Genomic DNA, 21818 nt, shown 5'->3' with positions numbered 1-21818 from the left:
TCTATTTTGTATTTTAAGGTAAAAAATACATGAATACATAAGCTTCGTCTATTGATGATTTTCTTTTAACATACGACTTCAGTTTAATAATGGGCGAAGTTAAATCTCTCATAGATCTAAATTGAGCCGTATTTGGTTATAGAATTATTTTGAAATGGTCGCTAACATTTTTTTACCAATGCTTAAAAATTGTAGTTCTGTGACATTTAATATAATATAGACCTGCTCGCACACGAAGACGCGCCCCTCTACTTTAAAATTATACTATATTATACATATATACTATATTATCAGCCTGCATTAGTATGAGTAACGCTCGAGCTTACGAGATGTCAGGGTGCGTGAGACGACTAAGAGAAAATCAGCAACAAAATGCAAATCATGTTATAATTGTTAAGTTTGTTTTATAACAAAATCGTGAGAAAACTCATCTAGCTTAACATAAAATCACTAACACTTTGTCATCAGCTTGGACCCTTTTTTATTATCTTGTACTAAATATTTTGAATAATTAACCATTTTTTACATATTTAAATGCATTCATTAGCCAATTTGAACGTTTTTGTGTCAATATAAAGTAAATATGTTTGAATATTTTATTTTACATCGTAGATCACTTTTATTGCAAGAGAGGGCGTGGCGGAGGCGTGAAAATTAATCTATTAAACAAATGTTTGCGTTAATATTTGTGTTGAGACTAACGTACATATATTATAATGTTTGTTTTGCATATATTTCTTTGTTCTTGCTGTTTTTGTTTATTTGAACGCTACCTTTCTGTATATTTGAGGATAGTGAGTATTAGAACATGAAACGGAAAATTATATATTCATGGCACAGGGAAGAAACCGAATGATTATTATTATTGATGATTACCTCCAGATCGATTTATGCCACAATGTATATTCTTTAAAGAAACGAGGTTACTGCGTAGGATATATCAGAACGTACAAGGGTGTGCGCAAACGTAAATGTACTCCGTATTCCCTTAATGTCTTAATCTGATAGGACGGCAAATTCAATTAAGGTACAGGAAAAGCACTGGTTTTTATTCGAGATTTGAGTCCTAGACTCCTTGAGATTTCAAGCGTTATAAGTGATTTATTTTTTAACAAGTAGCTGTATCCGGATTTATACAAGAAATAGATTTAGGGCTCTCAGTTTTTTTTTTCTATATGTAAAAACGTAGAGACGTTACAAGTCGACTCCGAATTGACTAGACGAAAAAAAAAATCATGATGAGAATTATATTGTGTGTCTCGCCGGATGACTCGATGTTGTTGCTGTCTCTATCGCTGATATGGCGCTTTGGGGTATGGAACTGTTAATTTCGTATTTTGCAGTACTTATCGGTGGTAAGCCTTGGTTTTCTGCAAAACGGCGTCAACACGAAACCGGGTACGATATGAAGCCTGGACTAACGTGTCGGTTTCTTGTCAGCACATTCAGTACGGAATATAACGGACATCCAAAAACGTCATTGCTAAGGTGAAGATGGAGTATAATGACAGAATTGGCGAAAGACTGGTGTGCCTCACTTCAGGAACACGTGCGTTCTGGTCTCCCTGGTCTTAGTGAATTTTCGTCAACCTTCTTTTCCATCTCTGCAAAGGGACGGTGAGCTATTGGCCCACACTGCGAAGGGGAATGCTGATATTTTAGTCTCTCTCTTCCGTCCAACTAGACTCTGGATGACCATGGAATGTCGGTTTGCGCGTTTACCGCAAAAAAATCAACATTTATCATATCTCCTCGATTTGAGAACACTCCCCTTGCTGCCACAGGTAAGTCATGTCATTGTTTGTTTTCCTACAATAAAACAAAATAAAAATAAAAAACAAATATGTACATTAAATAGTATAAATTTATAAGCAGATCATAAGACGTCATGAATGATAGTCGTGACTTATTTTCTAACAATCTTGTAACGATCTTGATATGCCTTCAATGTCAATGATCAATGCTCAAAGCCAAACGTAGAACTGGGGATAATTCTACTCACATATCTAACGATTATGATACGTTCTCGATTCTATTCTGATCCAATTTCAACTGAACCTCGCAAAAATGAAACTCAGATTAATCGAAAATGATGGCCGATTCTACTTACTTATGTCATGACACGATCCCGATTATATTTCGACCCACATTCGCCCAAATCGCAACTGTTTCGTTGTGATAGAACGGCTGAATGGCAGATATTACATTTTCATTCGATAAAGTGATAATTCCTTAGTAGAATTGGCGCTTTGGATCGTGTAACGCGAGATTGTGACATTGAGTATGATGTGTATAATATTTATAAGGTTGCAGGTTGTGTGCATTGGCGCTTTAAGAAATTTTAACAATATCTCACATCTTCAATGCGATACCAACCTTGGCGGTAGAATTTGTGATGAGAAAATCGTACCCGGCTTCGAGTAGCGTTTACAAATCGATTGCTCCCAAAGTATCTCATACACAGTTGTCTATAATAGTTTTCATAGTGACTATGAGAACCGCAGACACAACTATTCCTTGATAAGGAACTCGAGTAATAACGAAATAGTTATTATATCATAATATTATAAGATGAACAGTCTGAGCGTGGAAAAATGTCTGAACGGATTTTCAACCGGTTTTTATAAATTGACGCAGTGATTCGCCAGAAAGGTTTGGGTATGGTTGAGTAAATTGGGTGAAATATATAAATAATAACTGTCGCAAAAATCACCACCACCTAATTTATTGAGAAAGGTAATATATTAACGAGTAACGTTATATATATATATATATATATATATATATATATAACGTTACGTTATAACGTTTAAGTTAAAACGGTTATTTAGTTATAAATAAATTATTATATATTATTATAAAGTTATAACGATGAAATATAATAATTTACTTCACGAGTAAAGTTGTGTTAATTGATTTGTTTCTTTAACCGTCCAAACTGTATGTTTTAATAAGATATGTAATATTTTATAACGTTTTGTTTGTTGAGTGAAATGTATATATTAGGAGATCTTTTATCATTTATCGTAGTTGTGAGTAGGTTTTAAGTATGACAGCATCAAGGGATATTGTGAATGTGAAACATGGAGAGGAATCGGTGGTTAGTACTTATTAAAATAAAAAAAAAAGCTTTCACATTTATTTTGTTTGTAAGTGAAATGTGAATTCTATAATTATATAGACATATACTCCGATAAGTTTTGGTGATTGGTAAATAATAAATCATATATTGATAGTTGTCGAATTGACGTTAATTATGTGACGGCTTTTATTAAATCAAAAATCACCTTATTACCGATATTGCTCAATGAATAGGATGCTCAGTGAACAGTGAAGTGAAAGGTGGGTTTGGCTCGAAGATTACTGTTAATTCCAAGTTGCACTATTGAATTTTCATGTAATTAAATTGTTTTTAATACGGCTCTCGAACTCAGTGGTAAAGGAAAAAGTCGTATGGAATGCCGCACCACCAACCTGCACCAACCTTTATATTTAAGTCAACCTCTTTTACCTATTTTACCTCGAACAATATTCCTGTTGGGTTCGCTAATAAGACTTTCGTCATATTTAAACTTAAATTTCGTTAGAGACGAAATAGTGCCAGCTTGGTGATTTAATGATGGTATTCGTGCATCTTAACCGATAATTCCGGGTTTAAGTCCAGGCAAGGGCTACTGGATTTTTATGGGCTCAATTTATGTTCATAATTCATCTTGTGCTCGGCGGTAAAGATAAATATCGTAAGGACCAGCATGTGTCTAATTTTAATACGCGTTAGAGCAGCGAGGCGGAATAAGCTCTAAGCCTTCTCCTAAAAGGGAGTATAGGCCAGGCAAGGCTCGGCAGTGGGATATTCACTTTATTGTAAATTTTGTGAAAAACTCTTGCATCCGTTAACATATAAGGGTTTTTAACGATATACTGACTATTTATAAGAGCTATAGGCGGGTGTTTATTTAAGTATTTGTTTATCTTTCTTTTTCATTGTTTTGCACTTTGAAAGAATAAGACACAGCATTGTTTAAGTAAATATATAAAGATATTTTCGTCATCATGATCATTCGTTTGCTATTCCATGTATGTATTAGTTAAACTGCACAGACAATATTGGCTTTAATCCAATCTTCTTTGCAAATGCTTTTAATGGTGGTTTTTCGCAAATTCGTGTTTAAGGCGTAAATCTCTCACGATCCACTAGTTGGGATGTGATTTAATTCTGTTTTGCTGTAAATATACTATTTTTGATTCTTTCTCAATTCAAGTGACAATATAAAAATATATACTTGGTGGTAGGGCTTTGTGCAAGCCCGTCTGGGTAGGTACCACCTACTCATCAGATATTCTACCGCCAAACAGCAGTACTTAGTATTGTTGTGTTCCGGTTTGTGGTGGTGTGAGTAAGCCAGTGTAACTACAGGCACAAGGGACATAACATTAACCCAAGGTTGGTGGCACATTGGTGACGTAAGGAATGGTTAATATTTCTTAGAGCACCATTGTGTATGGGTGGTGGTGACCACTTACCATCAACTGGCCTATTTGCTCGTCCGCCTACCGATACCATAAAAATACCTTAGTTTTTATGTAATATAAATATTATGATGTTTTTTTTAGGAAAGAGATCGCTTTCCTCGAATAGTAATAATAATAATGATTGCTGAGTTCTGCGAACGATTTTCCTACTCCGGTATGAGAGGTGAGTTACATTATTCTTTTACAAACAGATTTGCGCTATGTATTTAAACAATATGACATGTTTTTGTATGTTTATTCCAGTTGAAAATGTGTGTTAAAATAATTTCCTTCCGTGTCCAGAATATCAATACGGTGGATAAAATGTAAATGGATATATGAATCATCTTACACGTAAAACTACTACGAGTTTTGAAAGTAGATTCTATCTAAATGAATCGACCACCATTTATACTCCGCTGTATTAATGCTATTTCAATTTCACTTAGGGGATACACATGAGCATGTGATACCTCTCACAATACGCTTGATAGAGACGCTTGCAAACTTGATTGATGGATGCACTTTACCTAAATTCCCATTGCCACATGGGTAGGAGAGTTGTTCTATTCTTCTCTACTAAGAGCACACATATATTCTTGAATATGAATAAAACACTACATAAGAGTTCTCACACATGCAAAGAAATGGAATTCCAGTATTCTAAGTTTGATTTTTTTTTTCTTGTTTGTATGTGTGTAAATGTTTTCAGCATTCCTCACGCTGTACCTTCGCAGTAAACTCGGATACTCGGACGAAGGTGCGACAGAAATATATCACGTTTTCAGTACGTTCGTATACTTTTTCCCGATTCTCGGCGGTATACTCGCAGACAACTACCTCGGTAAATTTCGGTGAGTACGAGTATTATGTCATAATATTTGAATTTTCGAAGGCAGACGAACAAAATAATTACTTGATTGGCATTTATCATTTTAAGTCCCATGTGCGTGTAATTACTTTGATTATACTCTTCATAAATTTTCTCTTCAGACCGTAATTAACATCTCTGTAACATCGCTTATTACTATTAAAAATCTGTAGTCTAGTAAAAATGGCAAAATATAAATGAATAATCCATAAAACATACGGAGTTCTTTTTCGAAATTTTAATAAATAATCTCTGAACAATATTATTAATAGATTATACATAACACAGTATATGTTGTATGCAATTGCTTTGTTAAAACTAAGGTTTTATTATTTGTAGAAAATATATGATAGTTGTAAAGCTTCACTTTGTGGTAGGTCTTTGTGCAAGTCCGTCTGAGTGAGAACAACTAAGTATTATTGTGCTCTGGTGTGAGGGCTTAGTGAGCCAGTGTATCTAAAGGTACATCTTAGTTCTCAAGGTTGGTGGTGTATTGGCGATGTAAGAATGCGTAGGATAATATTTCTTACAGCGCAAATATCTATGGGGGGTGGTAGCCACTTACCAATAGGTGGACAACTATTCCGCCATATCATTAAACCAAAAATAATAAACCAAATTGAAACTACATTGAAAGAAGAACGATCGTAAATATTAAAACGATTGACGCATAAAAAAGAGCAACCGTGTTCGGTTTTCAAAATTTGAAAAGAGAGTGAAAAGTGTCGAATCTGGTTCTTATAAATTAGCTTTGTTTAAAATATTTTAATTAATCAATGATCGATATAATAATAACATCAATAATTATTCATATTTTATTTATATTGATATTGATAGGAAGAAATGTTAAAAATTATCAAAACTTATATTTTAGGACAATCCTCTACTTGATGTTCGTCTATGCGGGTGGAAATATATTGGTAGCCATAACTGCTATACCTTATCTAGAAATACCGAAAAGGTAAGAAATATAAATAGTAAAACCTTTTTTTAGACTTATTACTTTTTATATTATTTTAATTATATTTTATATTATTATAATATAATAATTTAATATTTAAACAAACTTTAAATATTATAATATATATATTATATAAATATGGCTCTATTTGGATGAAAAATACTTTTCTACAAGTTAAAAATGGTATTATTAAAGTACATTAAGCCAGTCCAATACATATTAGTACCGAATGATTATTAAAGTTCTACGTATGCTACGTTATATTTTCTTATTAAATGTCATAAATCTACCACCGGTTCTGAACCTAAGAACAAACATCGAAAAAACTCAGCGGGCCTTTTTATTTTTGCAAATTTAAGTTACAGGTTTTATTACAAAGTTAGATAAGCTTTTCTTTAAATAGTTGGTAGGTGATAATTTAATTCCCAAAGTGTGCAATCTTCTTAAAAATAAATTAGTATTATAATATTCTTACACAGAAAAACGTTCCTTATATTATATACACGAGTGTAAATACCAAATTCCAACAAAGTAGACAGGATTATATATTTTATATGTTTAAATAGTTTGTTCGCGACTGTTAGAGGTTCGTAAACTAAATTAGATTGTATTACAATATGAAGTTAAATGTGTTACTGATTACTCTGGGTTAATTGCAATATTCTCGCTTCAAGCTAATTATAAAATGATTAATTAGGAAATTAACATATTTAAGGCTTTTTCCATAAAGAGTAGGCTGGAAGTATTCATGAGCAAGTTATACACGTATAACTTTCATTTGTTTTTTGTATGAATTCTATCATTCTTTAAAGTTATATTAACATTTGTTGTGTATACATATTAGTGTTAATAATTAGCGACGTACTCTGTAATTAATCATGGACAAGCGAGAGACTAATCTTGCCGTTTTTTTCGGAACCGGTAGTAGCTTTAAATTTAATTCAACACTGTGACATGACGATTCCGAAGTGCTTTTATGAGTCTACTTCAATAAAGAATATTTTGATATTGATTTTGAGCTTGTTCGACGAACCATGAGAGCCAAAATTCAAAACAACGGGCTGTGATAATTTAAAACTTAATATCTCGTACATAGAATTATAGGTAGGTCTCGTACATAGGTTATTTGGGTGAAATCGATTATCTATCACTAAACCATTGTGACAGTTTGTGTGTTAGTAACTTGGGTAAGTAAGATCAATTGAGATTCTTTCTTTCAGACTATGCACATTACTCGGCCTATTTCTGATCACATTGGGTACTGGAGGTATAAAGCCATGTGTTACTGCTTTCGGAGGTGACCAGTTCGTCCTCCCACAGCAAGAGAAACAGCTTGCATTGTATTTCAGTATTTTATATTTTAATATATGCACTGGAAGTCTGATCGCTAAAACTGTGTCACCAATATTGAGATCGGATGTCCATTGTTTTGGTGATAAGGACTGTTATTCCTTGGCTTTCGGCGCTCCAGGTTTTATCGTGTTGATTTCCATTGGTAAGTAGATTATTTTTTTGGTATTATAATTAAATAATTTATTTTTTTATGTTGTATTTCTCGCTATGACCTCTTCTATTGTTATCAAAAGTACATGTTGTCACCACAGCCTATGAAAAATTAAGTTGTAAGAAATATTAGACGTTTATGAAATCGCCACTGCGCCACCAATCTTGGAAACTAAGATGTTATGTCCTTTTGTCCTTAGTTACACTGACACACCTTTAAACCCGAAGAAAACAATGTTAAGTAGTTTGCTGTTTCACGGTAGAATATCTAATGAGTGGGTAGAACCTATCCTGGCGTGTGGCAAGTAGCTTGTTTATACAATAAAACAATACTCCGCGAGTATTTCAAAGTTTCTAATGGGTTAATGAGTTCATTGTTGAAATGAAAAGTATGTATGTCATTCTCATCGACCCGGCCATGTCTTCTATTCTTAACGGTGATAAGCCAACTGCACTGAACTCATTATAATATGTGAAGATATTTTAAGCGCACTTTCTGTCCGCTCAATGTCCCAATCTTATGGAAAAGCAAGCCGGAACAGCTGTAGAGATTTCAGACGTATGATCTTTGGTTATAAGTGCTTACCGAGATAACACTGTCGACTTCTTAACTCTGGCCTGCTACTGAGAAGTTTTCGAACCCTGATAATTGTTTATCGGTCCCATCCGGAATTTGATACAGGATCTTGGTCTTAAATGCTATCCATTAGAACAAGTACAAGCGTCAATAGTGCTATGCGCAGCGGTTTACGGGCCGCCTTGCGATATAAAAGTCGCAGGTTCCCCTTGGGCTATTGTTGTCCCCACTGAGGGGTAAATAGGAATATTACAAATTTCTTAAAAAACAAGGTCTTTAAACGTATAACCTAATGTAATTAGACTATTAGATTCGTAATAACCTCTGTTGACGTTATTATCGAATGAATTAAACCATTCATAAATAGAGATTGGAAATGCTGATATGGTATCTGCGATTTCAATTTTAATTATCTTATTTATATACTCATAAATGTAAACAAATATAATTATATAACACTAATTTGAATAACCTAGCTGTTATCTTGTTTAAGGGCGTCTATTCTTGTATTATTTCTGACAATGGTTTTGTTTGTTAGGTAAATAAAAATGTGTCATATTATAGTACAGTACTTTTAAAAATGTAAACATATATATGTTTATGTGTTTCTTTGGTGGTTCGGCTTTGTTGTGCAAGCCTGTCTAGGTAGGCACCCCCTACTAATCACATATTCTACCGTCAAAAAGTAATACTTAGTATTTTTTTGTTCCATTTTGAAGGTCAGACCAGGCACAAGTGCCTTGTTCCCAAGATTTTATTATTTAATTTCAAGTATATTTAAATTAATTTTGTATTTCTTAGTGGTTTTCGTCAGCGCTAAGAGTAAATACGTCATGAAGAAACCGGAGGGCAATCTTTTGTTTGACTTTGTTAAATGCGTTTCAGTGAGTATTCTATAACGGAAAAACTAGTTGTTTGTAGACATTTTGTTTCACTTACACGCATTATTCGTCTTTGCTTATGTCACATCAATGATGTTAGTTTGTTTATTTTTGTTTTATTGCTATTACATATGACTGTGTTTGTTTATTTGTTTGACGTTTCGTAATATTGTTTTTGTCGTGTGTTAAAAAAGTTTTATTATGAAAAATTATTCTTGGCTTATTTTTAAAATGGATAACCAAAATAAATGTATATTGAGATGTCAAATTAAATTCTTATCGTAATAGCTTTGTTTGTTCTGACTGGACACAGATTATTTCGTCATTGTCACGTAGGAGATTGATGGATGTAGTCGAGATTGCAAAATCCATTAAATTTTGAAGACTTACATACGCGTACATACGACGTACGTACATCAGGCTTTCTTTGTTTGTTGTGAGGTATTTTATATTACATATAAAAACATTACATTTAAATTCTAGCTAGAGAACTCGTTGAAATAACAAAAAATTATGGCCTAAAAATTTAAAGATCCTTAATTTTTCAATCTAGCTCCAAGTAAAAATAAACTAGCAGCCCACTGAAGGTGGCGTTTGCCTAGCAGTATTAATAAATTTAATAATTAAATTAATTAATAAATCTATGAGCCTGTACTTGATCTTTAATTTTCACACTATACATATATGTATATGCTGTTACAAGAGTATGAAATCACGCTTGTCACCTCAATAGCCTAAGGGACAGCGTCCAAAACTCTAAAGAAGTTTGCCCAGCTCTAAATTAATTTTACAAGCCGTACACAGCAATATATTATATTCCTTGTTAAAAATAATTAAAATAAAATCTAAATGCTTTGGACATTGTCATTTGTTTATTTAATAAAAATATATTATTTGCATATCTAAGAACAATATCGACATTAAGGTTGTCAGTTATTTAAATAAATATATTGTTATACAATTTTATTCTAAGAGGGTTCAGCTGTAAAAGTATACAACTCAGTAATATACCAAAATGCCTTGTGAGAAAGTTTGCACTGTAAATTGTAACGATGTCTTTATTAGCATAATGTTAACGCAAAAGTGTCAATTTATGAACCGAAACCTCATAATATATTTGCTCCAAGAGTAATAATAACATTTTTAAAAAAATTGGACGTAAAAATGTAGTACAAATTACACATATATTTATAAACATAATACCATGAACACAAGAAATTCCGCCCGTTATTTAATTATGTTTGGTTACATAACGCAAATATCGGGAAAATGATTGGTTTTAGGATTACATAAATATATTTTTAATTGTTACATGAACATCGTTATTTTAACGTTATGGTACAAATGTACTTATTCCTAACATATGTGTATTAAAATTCGTAGATAATATTTTTAGATACAAAATTCTTTCTTATGAGCTTTTCTGCGTAACGTACAGAGAAATGCAAGAGTTTTCACTCGAAAAACGGCAAATAAAACAGGAATCAAATAAATTTTATTTTTCAGTACCTTTTGTTAGGCTTTAACAGATTCACTATAAATTTATTACTAAAGGTTCTTATTTTAATTCCGTTTTTGTTTTTGTTAAAAACATTTGTTGTACACGCATTAATGCTGGTGTTGAATCCGGTATTGTCATTTGCATCAAACGGGTGAAAGCTTTCTCTGAAACACGCTGTATATTCTGGTATATGTTGTATATGCTGTATATCTTATGCACATAGTATTAGTATTTTTTTATAGAAAAATGTATGTATAGGACATACATACATTTTACCTTTTTTAATGTATTAATAACAATAGTATTTTCACAATCGTCCCTCGGACTGTAAATAAACATATTGACATTTGTACCAGCTTTTAGCAGCCTATTTGTTTGTTCATGGTAAATTATTTGTTTCCACGTATTTTTTGCAATTCGTAAATGTTGTGTCCGTGTTGTTTTGTTAATACTCATTATATATTATTTAAACTGTTCTATGTGTGTGTTTAAAATTTAGTTTTCCTTAAATTGATCAAAGAAGACGTTGGTGTCATTAATGCAGTGTGAAAAAATTATCATTATTTTGTCATTATTTTGCTGAACATATTTTTTATATTCATATTTAAAGTACAAATATTGCGATTTAGATATAAGTACATGTACTTGTTTTAAGAATTACGGGTTAGGTTTTTTGTTGCAAAATTTATGAAGAAAAAAGTATGTATTGAATTAAGGCTTCATGTATATATGTTTGTTTGTGACTTTCCTAATTCCTCTATAACTTTTAAATGTCTACATCATCTTGTCTGACAATGGCTATTAATAAATAAAGTCATTCATAATGGCTATAAATAAATTAAGGTAGAAAATTAGAGGTAAAAAATTGTCATAAGCAATTTATTTTTCGGTTCGATTTCCGGCGGAGTCGATGTAGAAAAAGTTCATTAGTTTTCTATGTTGTCTTTGGTCTGGGTGTTTGTGGTACAGTCGTTACTTCTGATTTTACGAGCTACTTACATTGGAATCAGAGTGATGTATGTTGTGTTGTCCAATGTTTATTATTATTTTTATGTCAACATAATAATTAGATTGTAGTAAATTATTAATCCGCGAAGAAAAAAAAATCAAAGGACTTTATAAAAAAGCCAACGATAGTGGCTAGTTGAACATAATAATTTAAATTTTAGTTGGGACTTAAAAACGCTTTAATAAAAGGTAAAACTGAGAAACAATCTCATTGGTTGGACAGCACGCAACACAGATACGACAAGCGTTTCATACGGGACGTGAAGAAGACTCTATCAATACTGACTTTGTTCACCGTATTGCCGGTTTTTTGGGCGCTTCTTGATCAGTTGGTAAGATTTATTTATTATAGTTATGTTTTGTTACTCCCAATTATGAGATCATTTTGTCGTATTAGAATAGCAGGCTAGTAAATGACCTACATAATAAAAAAACAAACATCTAAATATACTTCATTCACGTAGGCTTTTATAAGCACTTTTGAATTGTCACTTAACAAACTATATTGAGCGATGCTACCACCGTTTCGGAAAGCAGATTCTACCGAGAAAAACCGGCAAGAGACTCAGTAGTTACTCTTTTTCAACATTTAAAACAAAATTATGTTACTTAAATCAAATTGTATATGTTACTATATTGTATATGTTAAGTAACCACCATCACCCCTCGAAATTTTCACTCTAAGTTTGTCATCTCGGGATCTACGATGTTATATCCTTTGTACCCGTAGTTCCAATAGCGGTACTTACTCATCCTTCAAACTGGATTTCAAAAACAGTAAGTAGTTCTATTTGGAGTGTGGCTCCATGAATGTAAGAACCATGTTGCCGGAGAATGGAAACACACACCGCGCAAACATCGAAGCCACGACAAACGTCATTATAGTCTAAATAAATATTTGTCCTGAGCTTTGTTGAATTCGCGGCCGTTAGCAGTTAGATCTGGCCTAGCATTTGTTAAACTTGATATATATTTCTTACTTTAATAGTAGGTATTAATTATTTTATTATTAATGTTTTTTATTAAGATAAAAATAATAGCTTTTTATCGATATTATTCTTTATTTTTATCGATATTATTTTCGGTAATTCTTTATATTGTACTTATATATCTAATAATATTCTTGGACAGACAGACAGACATCAATTTTTTTGATAGTCTTACACACTTTTATAATAAATAGAGATGAATTATAATATCCAACGATTTATACTCAACGCTCGTACAGATAGAATTTCATATAAGTAGTATTATAGCGTTTAAATGATATATATATGTTATTAAAGGGTTCAAGATGGACGCTTCAAGCTACGAAGATGGATGGTCGCCTCGGATTCGTAACAATCAAGCCTGATCAATTACAAGTGCTGGGTCCTATAAGTATACTTATATTGATACCACTGTCACAAAAGGTAAAGATGATAAATTAAAAAAAAAAACTGTACTGTAACAATATTCTTTCGCCTTCATGTTTGCATGACTTGTAAAGCAATTTTTTTTTGTTTATAATTTGTTTTGTAGCTATAGTAACGATTAGTTTTGGTTTTGAATTTGGAATTAATTCTTTTTTATTTAATTACAAACAAAGAAGTCAAAACTTGTGGTATTTTATGTCGTGTTGAAATTTTGTTTTAATAAATACGCGTAATGTATTTGATTATATTTCAGTACATCTACCCATATTTTGAAAAACATAATATATTAAGAAATCCACTCCACAAACTGACGTTAGGCGGCGTTTTGGCTGGCGTCGCGTTCATTGCCTCTGCTCTCGTCGAGATTTATATCAAGGTAAGGTCCCTCTCCACCAAATAATATGTGGGACACCCTGATGATATGAAGTTGCTTTCACTATATAATATGTATTAAACAACATACAATGTAATTAATTGCCAATGCTTGAGAATAATCAAATGACAAAAAATAGAATTGTCTTTAAAACGCCGTCTGAATTAAAATAATAACAAAAATATTTTGTTATATTTTATAAAACCGTTTATAATAGAATCTGCCAGTCGTCTGCCAAGCCTCTAGCTCTCTAGCTATGATTCTGATTTATGGTCAGAGTCATAACTCATTCATAAGCTCATTCAATATTAAGCATGCATATATTAAGTTACTTGATAAATATGTTTAAATTCCTTTTTTTCAGACCACATACCCAGAATTACCTCAACTGGGATATTCTCAATTACGTATATTTAATGGTAATCCTTGCCCTATATCCATACAAAACGATCAACAAGGAATAATTTATAGTATTCCGTCTCTTTCGCACTATACAAATAAACACATGCAGGTGAAAGGAACAGAAGATATCCGACTGAACATAAGCGGTGATTGTATTGATACTAGGGATGAATTATTTACATTGAACGAGAAGAAAGCGATATCTTTCTTTGTAAATGGCAACAATATGGTTAGATACAATGAAAATGTGGATAAGAGCAAATCTGGGTTGCCATTTGTAAGGTAATATTAAACCTCTTTAGTTATTTTTACTCTTTAGTTTGGGCAAATATATATTATGATTTACTATTATTTATTGTCTGTATTTTTTTATAAAAGGAGAGTCGCTTTTGTATTTCTACCAATAGAATTTGTTAGGGAAGTGCATAGTGCAAAATGTAAAAGCCTAATTGAATAAAGTATATTTTAATTTTGATTTTGGAGGAATGAAATGAACATAGAACTAAGCCAGAAAGCCAGAAAGAAGAATTTGAATATGGTCGCGTAAATGTGACCGCTGCTTTAAAAATATTTTCCTCACAATCATCCTCTTTTACGAATTCGATAGTAAACTTTAAAGTAACTTACCTTCGGTTTTAGCCATGCAAATCCCATCAGCGCCTCTAGCAGTGATGAAGTTGTACTATATGTTGACTTCTTACGACAAACTCTCAAAAGTTTGATTCTTTCATCTCCTTCTTTTATAAGATTTGAATCAATTTACAGATTTCTCGTCTCTAATCGAGTAGATTTAACAAACGTAACGCTCTTCAATGAAAAGAGGAATGAAATTGAAACGTACATTTACGCCGGCGTGAGCGTACAAATGGAAGTGTTCATGTCGGTATACTCGATACGAGTAAGAGATAAAGTCGTGCTGAGTGAGATTTCGATGGATAATGGCGGTGTCTATAATATAATGATAGACAAAAACGGAGATGATTACGTAAGTGACGATATCATAAAATATCATATTTAACATTGTGTTCTGAATGAAATATGAGGCTAGAAGTGGACCCAGAATTGAGAATATTTTTTATTTGATATAGGAGAACTTCTGTTTCGAAAAACATAAATAATATTCCTATTTGACCAACTAATTGATCATTATGGTGTTGCTAGGAGACGATTTCTATAACAAGTGATTCCTAATCTTTAATCGTGATACGTATCCGGACAAGTTACATATCTTTCAGCTTTAATTAGGCTTATTATTTGTGTGAATAATGTTCGTTCGAGAAGAAAAAAATCGTGAGAAAACTTGTACGAATCGAATGAACTTCTTATTCACATTATTATATTCTCCAATCCATTAAATAAACCTGTAGAGAATAATTTTGCCCCATTGAGGCTGTTAATGTATCTGCTTGATCGAACAACTGGTAGATGTCCTGCCTAAATGTCCACGGCAGTAAGGACTATTATTATTAATTAAATTACCTTTTCCACGACATACGAAATTGACTCGCTTATTTTGTTTCATATCGGATTTTTTATCTCAAACAACTTTACAATGAATTAAACAATTTGTAATATTTTCAGACGGCAAAAATAGTCACGATCACGGAACCGAACTCCATAACAATGGCGCTATTGTTACCTCAGTTCCTGATCATATCGACTGCAGAGGTGAGTTTTATAAGTATCAATTTATTGGAACTTAATTTACAATCGTCTGTATCTTTATTCAGTTGCAATTAAAGGTTCTATACTATTAGTATAAATGCGAAAGTAACTCTGTCTTTCTGTCTGTCTGTGTGTTGGTCATTGACCTCCAAGGAAGGACATTTTTATGCCTAACGCCTGACTACCAAATCCTAAATCACAGGCGAAGCCGCGGGCGACAACTAGGCTATAAGGTTTAACAATAAAATACTTTAGAGACAAAAAAAGATAAAAAGTTTGGTGTTTCTTTGCTTTTTTATTTATGTTGCATTGGTAACAAAGCATCAGTTAAACAATGTTTTTTTATTTATTTATAACAATTAAAAAATTACAAACTACTAGTGGCAAGGTTGGTGGCAAGGGCAATATTAAGGGTACTTGTTTTTTATCCCGTTGTTTATTGTACCTCAGATCTGAGTCACATTAAAACAAATAATTGATAACTCGACCGGTAAATAGTTTATAGTAAACCAATTAAATCGAAATGAAATAACACATAGTACATACAATACTAAAATAATTGCCATTGATAATGTACATAGGTCTCAAACCTTTGCTGAAATCCAGACATAAAATGTCGCAGACTAACTTCGTCCAAACTACCATACAAGTTAATTCAGGGCTGATAACATTTCATTAACGTTACTAATATCCGCTTGCTATATCATATTCAATCCTTAGACAGTATAGTAATGCTATTTTGTTGTGCTTTAAAATTCTAACTGCAGACACGAGAAGATAACATCTTATTTCCGAAGGTGGGTGTCGGTAAAAGGGATGGTTAATATTGTTACATCGTCAATGTCTAAAGGCGGTGGTGATCACTATCAACTGGTCCAGAATTGGATCTTAAAAAATATATTAAAGTAACGATTTTGCTTGGTGATATAACTTTATGCAAGGTTAGGTACCTACTAATCAGATATTCTGCCGCCAAACAGCAGTACTCAGTATTGTTGTGTTCCGGTTTGAAGGGTGAGTGAGCCAGTGTAACTGCAGGCACGGGGTACATAACATCTTAGTCATCAACCTGGGGAAGGTTAGTGGAGCATTGGCGATGTAAGGAATTGTTAATATTTCTGATAGCGCTATGTCTATGGGCGACGGTGACCGTTTACCATCAGGTGTCCCATTTGCTCGTCCGCCAACCTATATCATACAAAAAAAATAACGATGCGTTTTGCTTACATATAGCTTAATAACGATTTTAATGACTCGTTACTCGTAAATCAAAATCGCAAAAGGATCACCTGATGGTAAGTGGTCACTACCGCCCTTACATCACACTAATAGGCCGCCAACCCTGGGTGCTATGATATTATGTGTCTGTCATAATTATACTACGTATTGCTGTTAAGCAGTAGAAGGTCTGATGGATTGGTTGGTAGTTGGTACGAGTAATATTAGAAGCATTAAACTCGTCTATCCTTATAGTTTGGTTTAGCAAAATAATGTTTATGTAAAATGATGAATGGGATTAAAGTTGAAAAAAAAAGACTGGCAGCCCTGCTGTAATCCAGGCTGAATATGAACCGACTTATGTCGACGTTAAGACGCCATTTACGGAAAATTTCGCCGTACATGACCTATTTAAGGTGTTAAGTGTACAAGTTTTTGTATAACATGTATGTGTTCAGAATTAATATTAGCAAACTTCGTCTTGTTAATACGTTTCCGAGAAATTAACATTCCATTTTCAAACCATTGAACACAATTTGTAAAACATTTCTTATTTTAATAATTACTATCCGATGACCAGTTACTTTAACACTTCTTGTTATTGCTTGTATTATGTTTCGGTTGTCGGTGTAGGCTCGGGACGTAAGGTTTCTAGTCGTTTGTATGTATGTATGTCGTCTTCTTGTAAAACTCAAATTGCAGTGATATTTTCTTTTCGTTTTTTTAATTTTAATTTAAAAGTAAAGGTCCCACCCATTGAGGGACTGTAAAAAGTGTTATCCCTTCCTTCGACATAAGTGTGCCACCATCCATGGTAACATGTACCTGCAAGAACAATGGTAAACTTTTTAAACCAAAACACGGCATTATAAATACTATATGTTGCCTGAGGCTTCGCTCGCGTTAATTGTCAGGTGTTAGGCCTAATAAGGTCAAGTTTGCTTATCAACAGTTTTCATCAAATTCGGTTCAGTTTAACCGTGAAAAAGCAAAGTCAGTTGGAAAACAGTCAGGAAGACAGACAGACAGACAGAGATATAGACAGAGTTGCTATCATATTAGTATAGAGGTATAAATTTATGAATAACAATAAGTGTAATGCAACGTTGAATAAATTAATTTGTGTTTAAGTTTAATTTTATTTTCTGTCGAATATCTTATAAGCTCACCTTTCTGTGTGGGTCGTATTCAGATGGGCAAGCACAATAATATAGCAGTAGGTGCTCAGTTAAATACAAAATACATTACGAGTTCCTTGTTGTAATATTACAAACTTAAGCTGTGAAATGTGTATCTCGACGAATCCACTAATGTATCACTATTGCAAGCTAGTTTCGGCGAATGCTCTTATCACTTTTTTAAATATTTAACAAAAGAAGCAATAACTATGAAGTGGATTATTCGTTATTTTCCAATAGGATATTACGTGATTTATAATTTAATTATGGTTGAAGTTTACGCTGTGCCTCCTTATATTGTTTTAAGTGAATTAAGAAACTCAAAACTATGTATAAATCAATGGAGTGGAATCGGCGTTGTATATTCAGGCAACGTTAATCATTAGATCAATAGAATCTTCGAACTTCTAAATCGAATTGTCAAAATACAATATTTATCTTTCAGTTGTAAAGGAATAATTCAATCTATCTGGTCTTTTAGCAACGCTTATGCTAAATCTAGAAGGATGACCAGAAAATAGAACAGTTGCAAAGTTGGTCATCTTCGCCAATATACTATCTTTAGAAATATCAACCGTTCACCTACAATGCGCCGCCAAAAACAATATCTAAGATGTTATGTCTTTCCATCATAATAACCGGAATACATTAGGGTGGTCCACTATCGGGAGCATACGTCTGTATCGGAACAGTTCAACCATAGTGTGCAACAAAGCTAAACAAGTAGGCTACCTATAATGATACAATTTGACCATAATTATAGGAATAACAGAATAACTATGTTTTTGTGAGGCTGTTCCTCACCGCCTCAAACACTAAAACCAAGTGTTGCTTATTCGTATTAGGATAACTAAGCGATGTGTGAGTGGTATCACCACAGTTGTGTGTGTGCTTGCAAAAGCGTAAAAAAAATGTTGCAAATCGAGTTTCATTGCTACGCAATTTGGTACATGTGTTTCTTATAATATTATAAGTATTGTAGTCCATTGTTACAATGTTCGAAATTGTGTTTGGAGTTAGTTGTTACTAATGAGGATAGTAAGTTTAATGCTACGTCTCTGTACAGTTGTTGCTGGTACTTGTGTGATGTTATCTGGCAGAGTACCATCAACGGCAAATAGTTGGCATGAGATTAGAACTGGTTGTAATTTAACAAATGGAAATTTAATTTGTTTTATATTAGAGAGTAAAGAAATAGATAATGCGAAAGTTGTTGTTGTTGTTCTTTCACGGCGAAATCACTGAACATAGTTTGATGGAATTCGGTATAAAACAAGTGTGACTGAAGCTTTACTTTTTTATATCTAACACCTGACTACTAAAATAGTACTACAAACTCATACATAGTCTACTGGAGAATTCTATCAATACAATCAAAGACATTGAAATATTCCCATTAATAATTTTATTTTTAATTAGTCAGAAAAATTGTTAATTTTTTTTTTACTTATATATACATAAAAAAATACTTTAAATTTAAGTTTACTACTTACATTAAGTGATAGATAATTTTTATGAGCGTTCTATATGGTGTTTGTATCTTGATTTTGTCAAAATTATTGTCACTAGGTGTTGTTCGCGGTGACGGGTAACGAATTCGCGTTCAAAGAGGCACCGGAGAGCATGAAGGCGGTGATGTCGGCCGTTTGGTTGCTAACCGAAGCGGCTGGAAATGTCATAATAATTATTGTAACACGACTTTTCATTAATTATAAGCAGGTAATTATATTCTTACATTAACAGCCTGTAAATGTCCCACTGCTGGGCGAAGGCCTCCTCTCCTTTGAGGAGAAGGTTTGGAGCACATTTCACCACGCTGCTCCAATGCCGGTTGGTGGAATACACATGTGGCAGAATTTCGTTGAAAATAGACACAGGCAGGTTATCTCACTATGTTTTCCTTTACCACCGAGTAAGAGATCAATTGTAAACACAAATTAAGTACATGAAAATTCAGTGGCTTGAACGCGAAATCATCGGTTAAGATACACGCGTTCTAACCACTGGGCCATCTCGGCTCAATTATATTATATGTATTTAAAATTAACTTCATTGACACATGATTGTTTTGTTTTGTTTAAAATCTTAATAAATATTCGTTGTCAGACTAAAGATTAGTTATCGATATTATTTGGATTTGTCTGACAATGTACACTTATATGCATTGAATCCAACAATGTTTTAAGAACGGACTAAGTTTTTTGTGACACTCAAGCTTTCGATCATGATAGCGTCCTAGTAGCATCCAAGATATGGTGGTGGAAACGAACACACTCGCGGAAGCATCCCAAGGATTGAGTCGGGTAGCTTTAGTACTCGTAGTTTAGTGAAAGACATATAGTTATATAGTTATGTTGCGAATACAAATAAATTGAGTGTAAGCATTTTACCCAAAAAGGAGACCTACAACATTCAAAGAAAATGTATCATTGAATTGTATTTGTATTTATTTTAGGAAACCCAGTCATTTATTTACACCGGTTTGGTGTTTACTTCGATAGCAGTGTTCCACTTCATGTCTCGTAATTATCAGTTCGGCTTCGCGGACGAGGAAGTGAGGAAGGAACGTAGGAGCAACAGTGAAGTGTTGTACCAACAAGTGAAGCAAGCCGAAGATTGTTTAGAACATTGATTGTAACGATATAAGGATGTTAACACATATTTAAATATATTTTTTTATTGTGTTATGATTTTTTTATTAATTTATCAATGCTACTTCTTAAAGAATTGAAATCTATATATGTAAAAGCAAAATTCCATTCAAACTTCAGAAACTATAATACCAACAAACTTGAAATTTGGCAGGTAGGTTCCATATAAGTTGTAGATATTTGCTAAGTACGGATACGAAACTCGGGTGGAGTAAAACGGGAGTTGGAAGTTTAGGTTTTATAAATTTCGCGCAAGTTCAGTTAGTATTATATATATATGGACATACAAAATAACAACTGATTTTAAGAAAGAATAACAAAGTTTTGAAGCTTAGTCTTGTACTCCTGAACCTGCTAATGCACGCAAGTACTTAGTTAAATACAAATTTATCATTGAATTTGTGCTTGAGGTGGAAGAAAAAATAACTGGTGGCAGGGCTTTATGCAAGGTCGTCTGCGTAGGTACCACCCACTCATCATATATTCTAGCGACTAACACTAATAAATAGTATGGTCGTATTCCGGTTAGTAGGGTGTGAGGAGGCCTTACCCCAGTGGTGGGGCACTTATGGGTTTTTTTTAATTTATTAATCATAATTCCTTTTAATTTAGTTCTGTTCACTATTAAAAATTGCTTTAAATTAAATTGTTGAAAAGACTAAAGTAGATAATTAGTATTCAGGAGTGTTCACAAATTGCAAATGCTTACATTCGCAGTTGGCTATTTAGTATCTGGCAGACCACAGTATCACTTTGGTCCGTATAAATTTTCAGTATAATCGTCGTTGTACGTACAATTTCGTAGTTTAATCCAGTTCAGTTTTAATAAAACTGTTAGGATTTGTCCAGATACAAAGAGTCGAAAATAATCCTACTTTTTGTTAATTAAAACCGTTTCAAGCGTTTTAAAAAAGTGTTTCTATGGAAGCATTTTTAAACGAACTTGTAAATCCTGTTCGACACAGTTTCGTTTGTGAAACTTATTAGCTGAATTTTTTTTTAATGTTACTAGTATATAATGAAAAGTAGGTTTCATTTGAGCTTTATGTACTTTTAAATGTTATGATGATTGTGAAAATTATGTTCCATATTCAAAAATATG

General features: G+C 32.8%; 1 protein-coding gene across 2 annotated transcripts; it reads left to right on the top strand.

Annotated features, from left to right (window-relative positions):
- Window positions 1–3043: 3043 nt before the first annotated feature.
- Window positions 3044–20708, top strand: LOC125069264 (peptide transporter family 1-like). Of its 2 annotated transcripts, none has more exons than XM_047678696.1 (14): window positions 3044–3100; window positions 4615–4696; window positions 5225–5366; window positions 6258–6344; window positions 7565–7839; window positions 9226–9308; window positions 11976–12146; window positions 13101–13226; window positions 13483–13605; window positions 13967–14286; window positions 14770–14989; window positions 15586–15672; window positions 19635–19784; window positions 20521–20708. In XM_047678696.1, the coding sequence occupies exons 1-14, from the start codon at window positions 3050–3052 to the stop codon at window positions 20695–20697; spliced, it is 2094 nt and encodes a 697-aa protein (XP_047534652.1). In that variant the 5' UTR covers window positions 3044–3049; the 3' UTR covers window positions 20698–20708. The 2 variants fall into 2 exon arrangements, with proteins under 2 accessions (XP_047534652.1, XP_047534653.1); XM_047678697.1 differs by lacking the exon at window positions 3044–3100 and adding an exon at window positions 3176–3342.
- Window positions 20709–21818: the final 1110 nt, after the last annotated feature.

The sequence above is a fragment of the Vanessa atalanta genome, chromosome 15 (genome assembly GCF_905147765.1).
Source record: "Vanessa atalanta chromosome 15, ilVanAtal1.2, whole genome shotgun sequence".
Lineage (NCBI taxonomy): Eukaryota > Metazoa > Arthropoda > Insecta > Lepidoptera > Nymphalidae > Vanessa > Vanessa atalanta.
The sequence above is the reverse complement of the archived record's forward strand: the minus strand, read 5'-3'. Positions and strand labels throughout refer to the sequence as shown.

Bases quoted from the DNA above. Each gene is read 5' to 3' on its own strand.
- LOC125069264 (XM_047678696.1), top strand. From the start codon at position 3,050: ATGACAGCATCAAGGGATATTGTGAATGTGAAACATGGAGAGGAATCG. The intron at 9,309-11,975 runs GTGAGTATTCTA...TTTAAATTTTAG, and splicing joins ACTTTGTTAAATGCGTTTCA to TTGGGACTTAAAAACGCTTT. The intron at 15,673-19,634 runs GTGAGTTTTATA...TATTGTCACTAG, and splicing joins TGATCATATCGACTGCAGAG to GTGTTGTTCGCGGTGACGGG.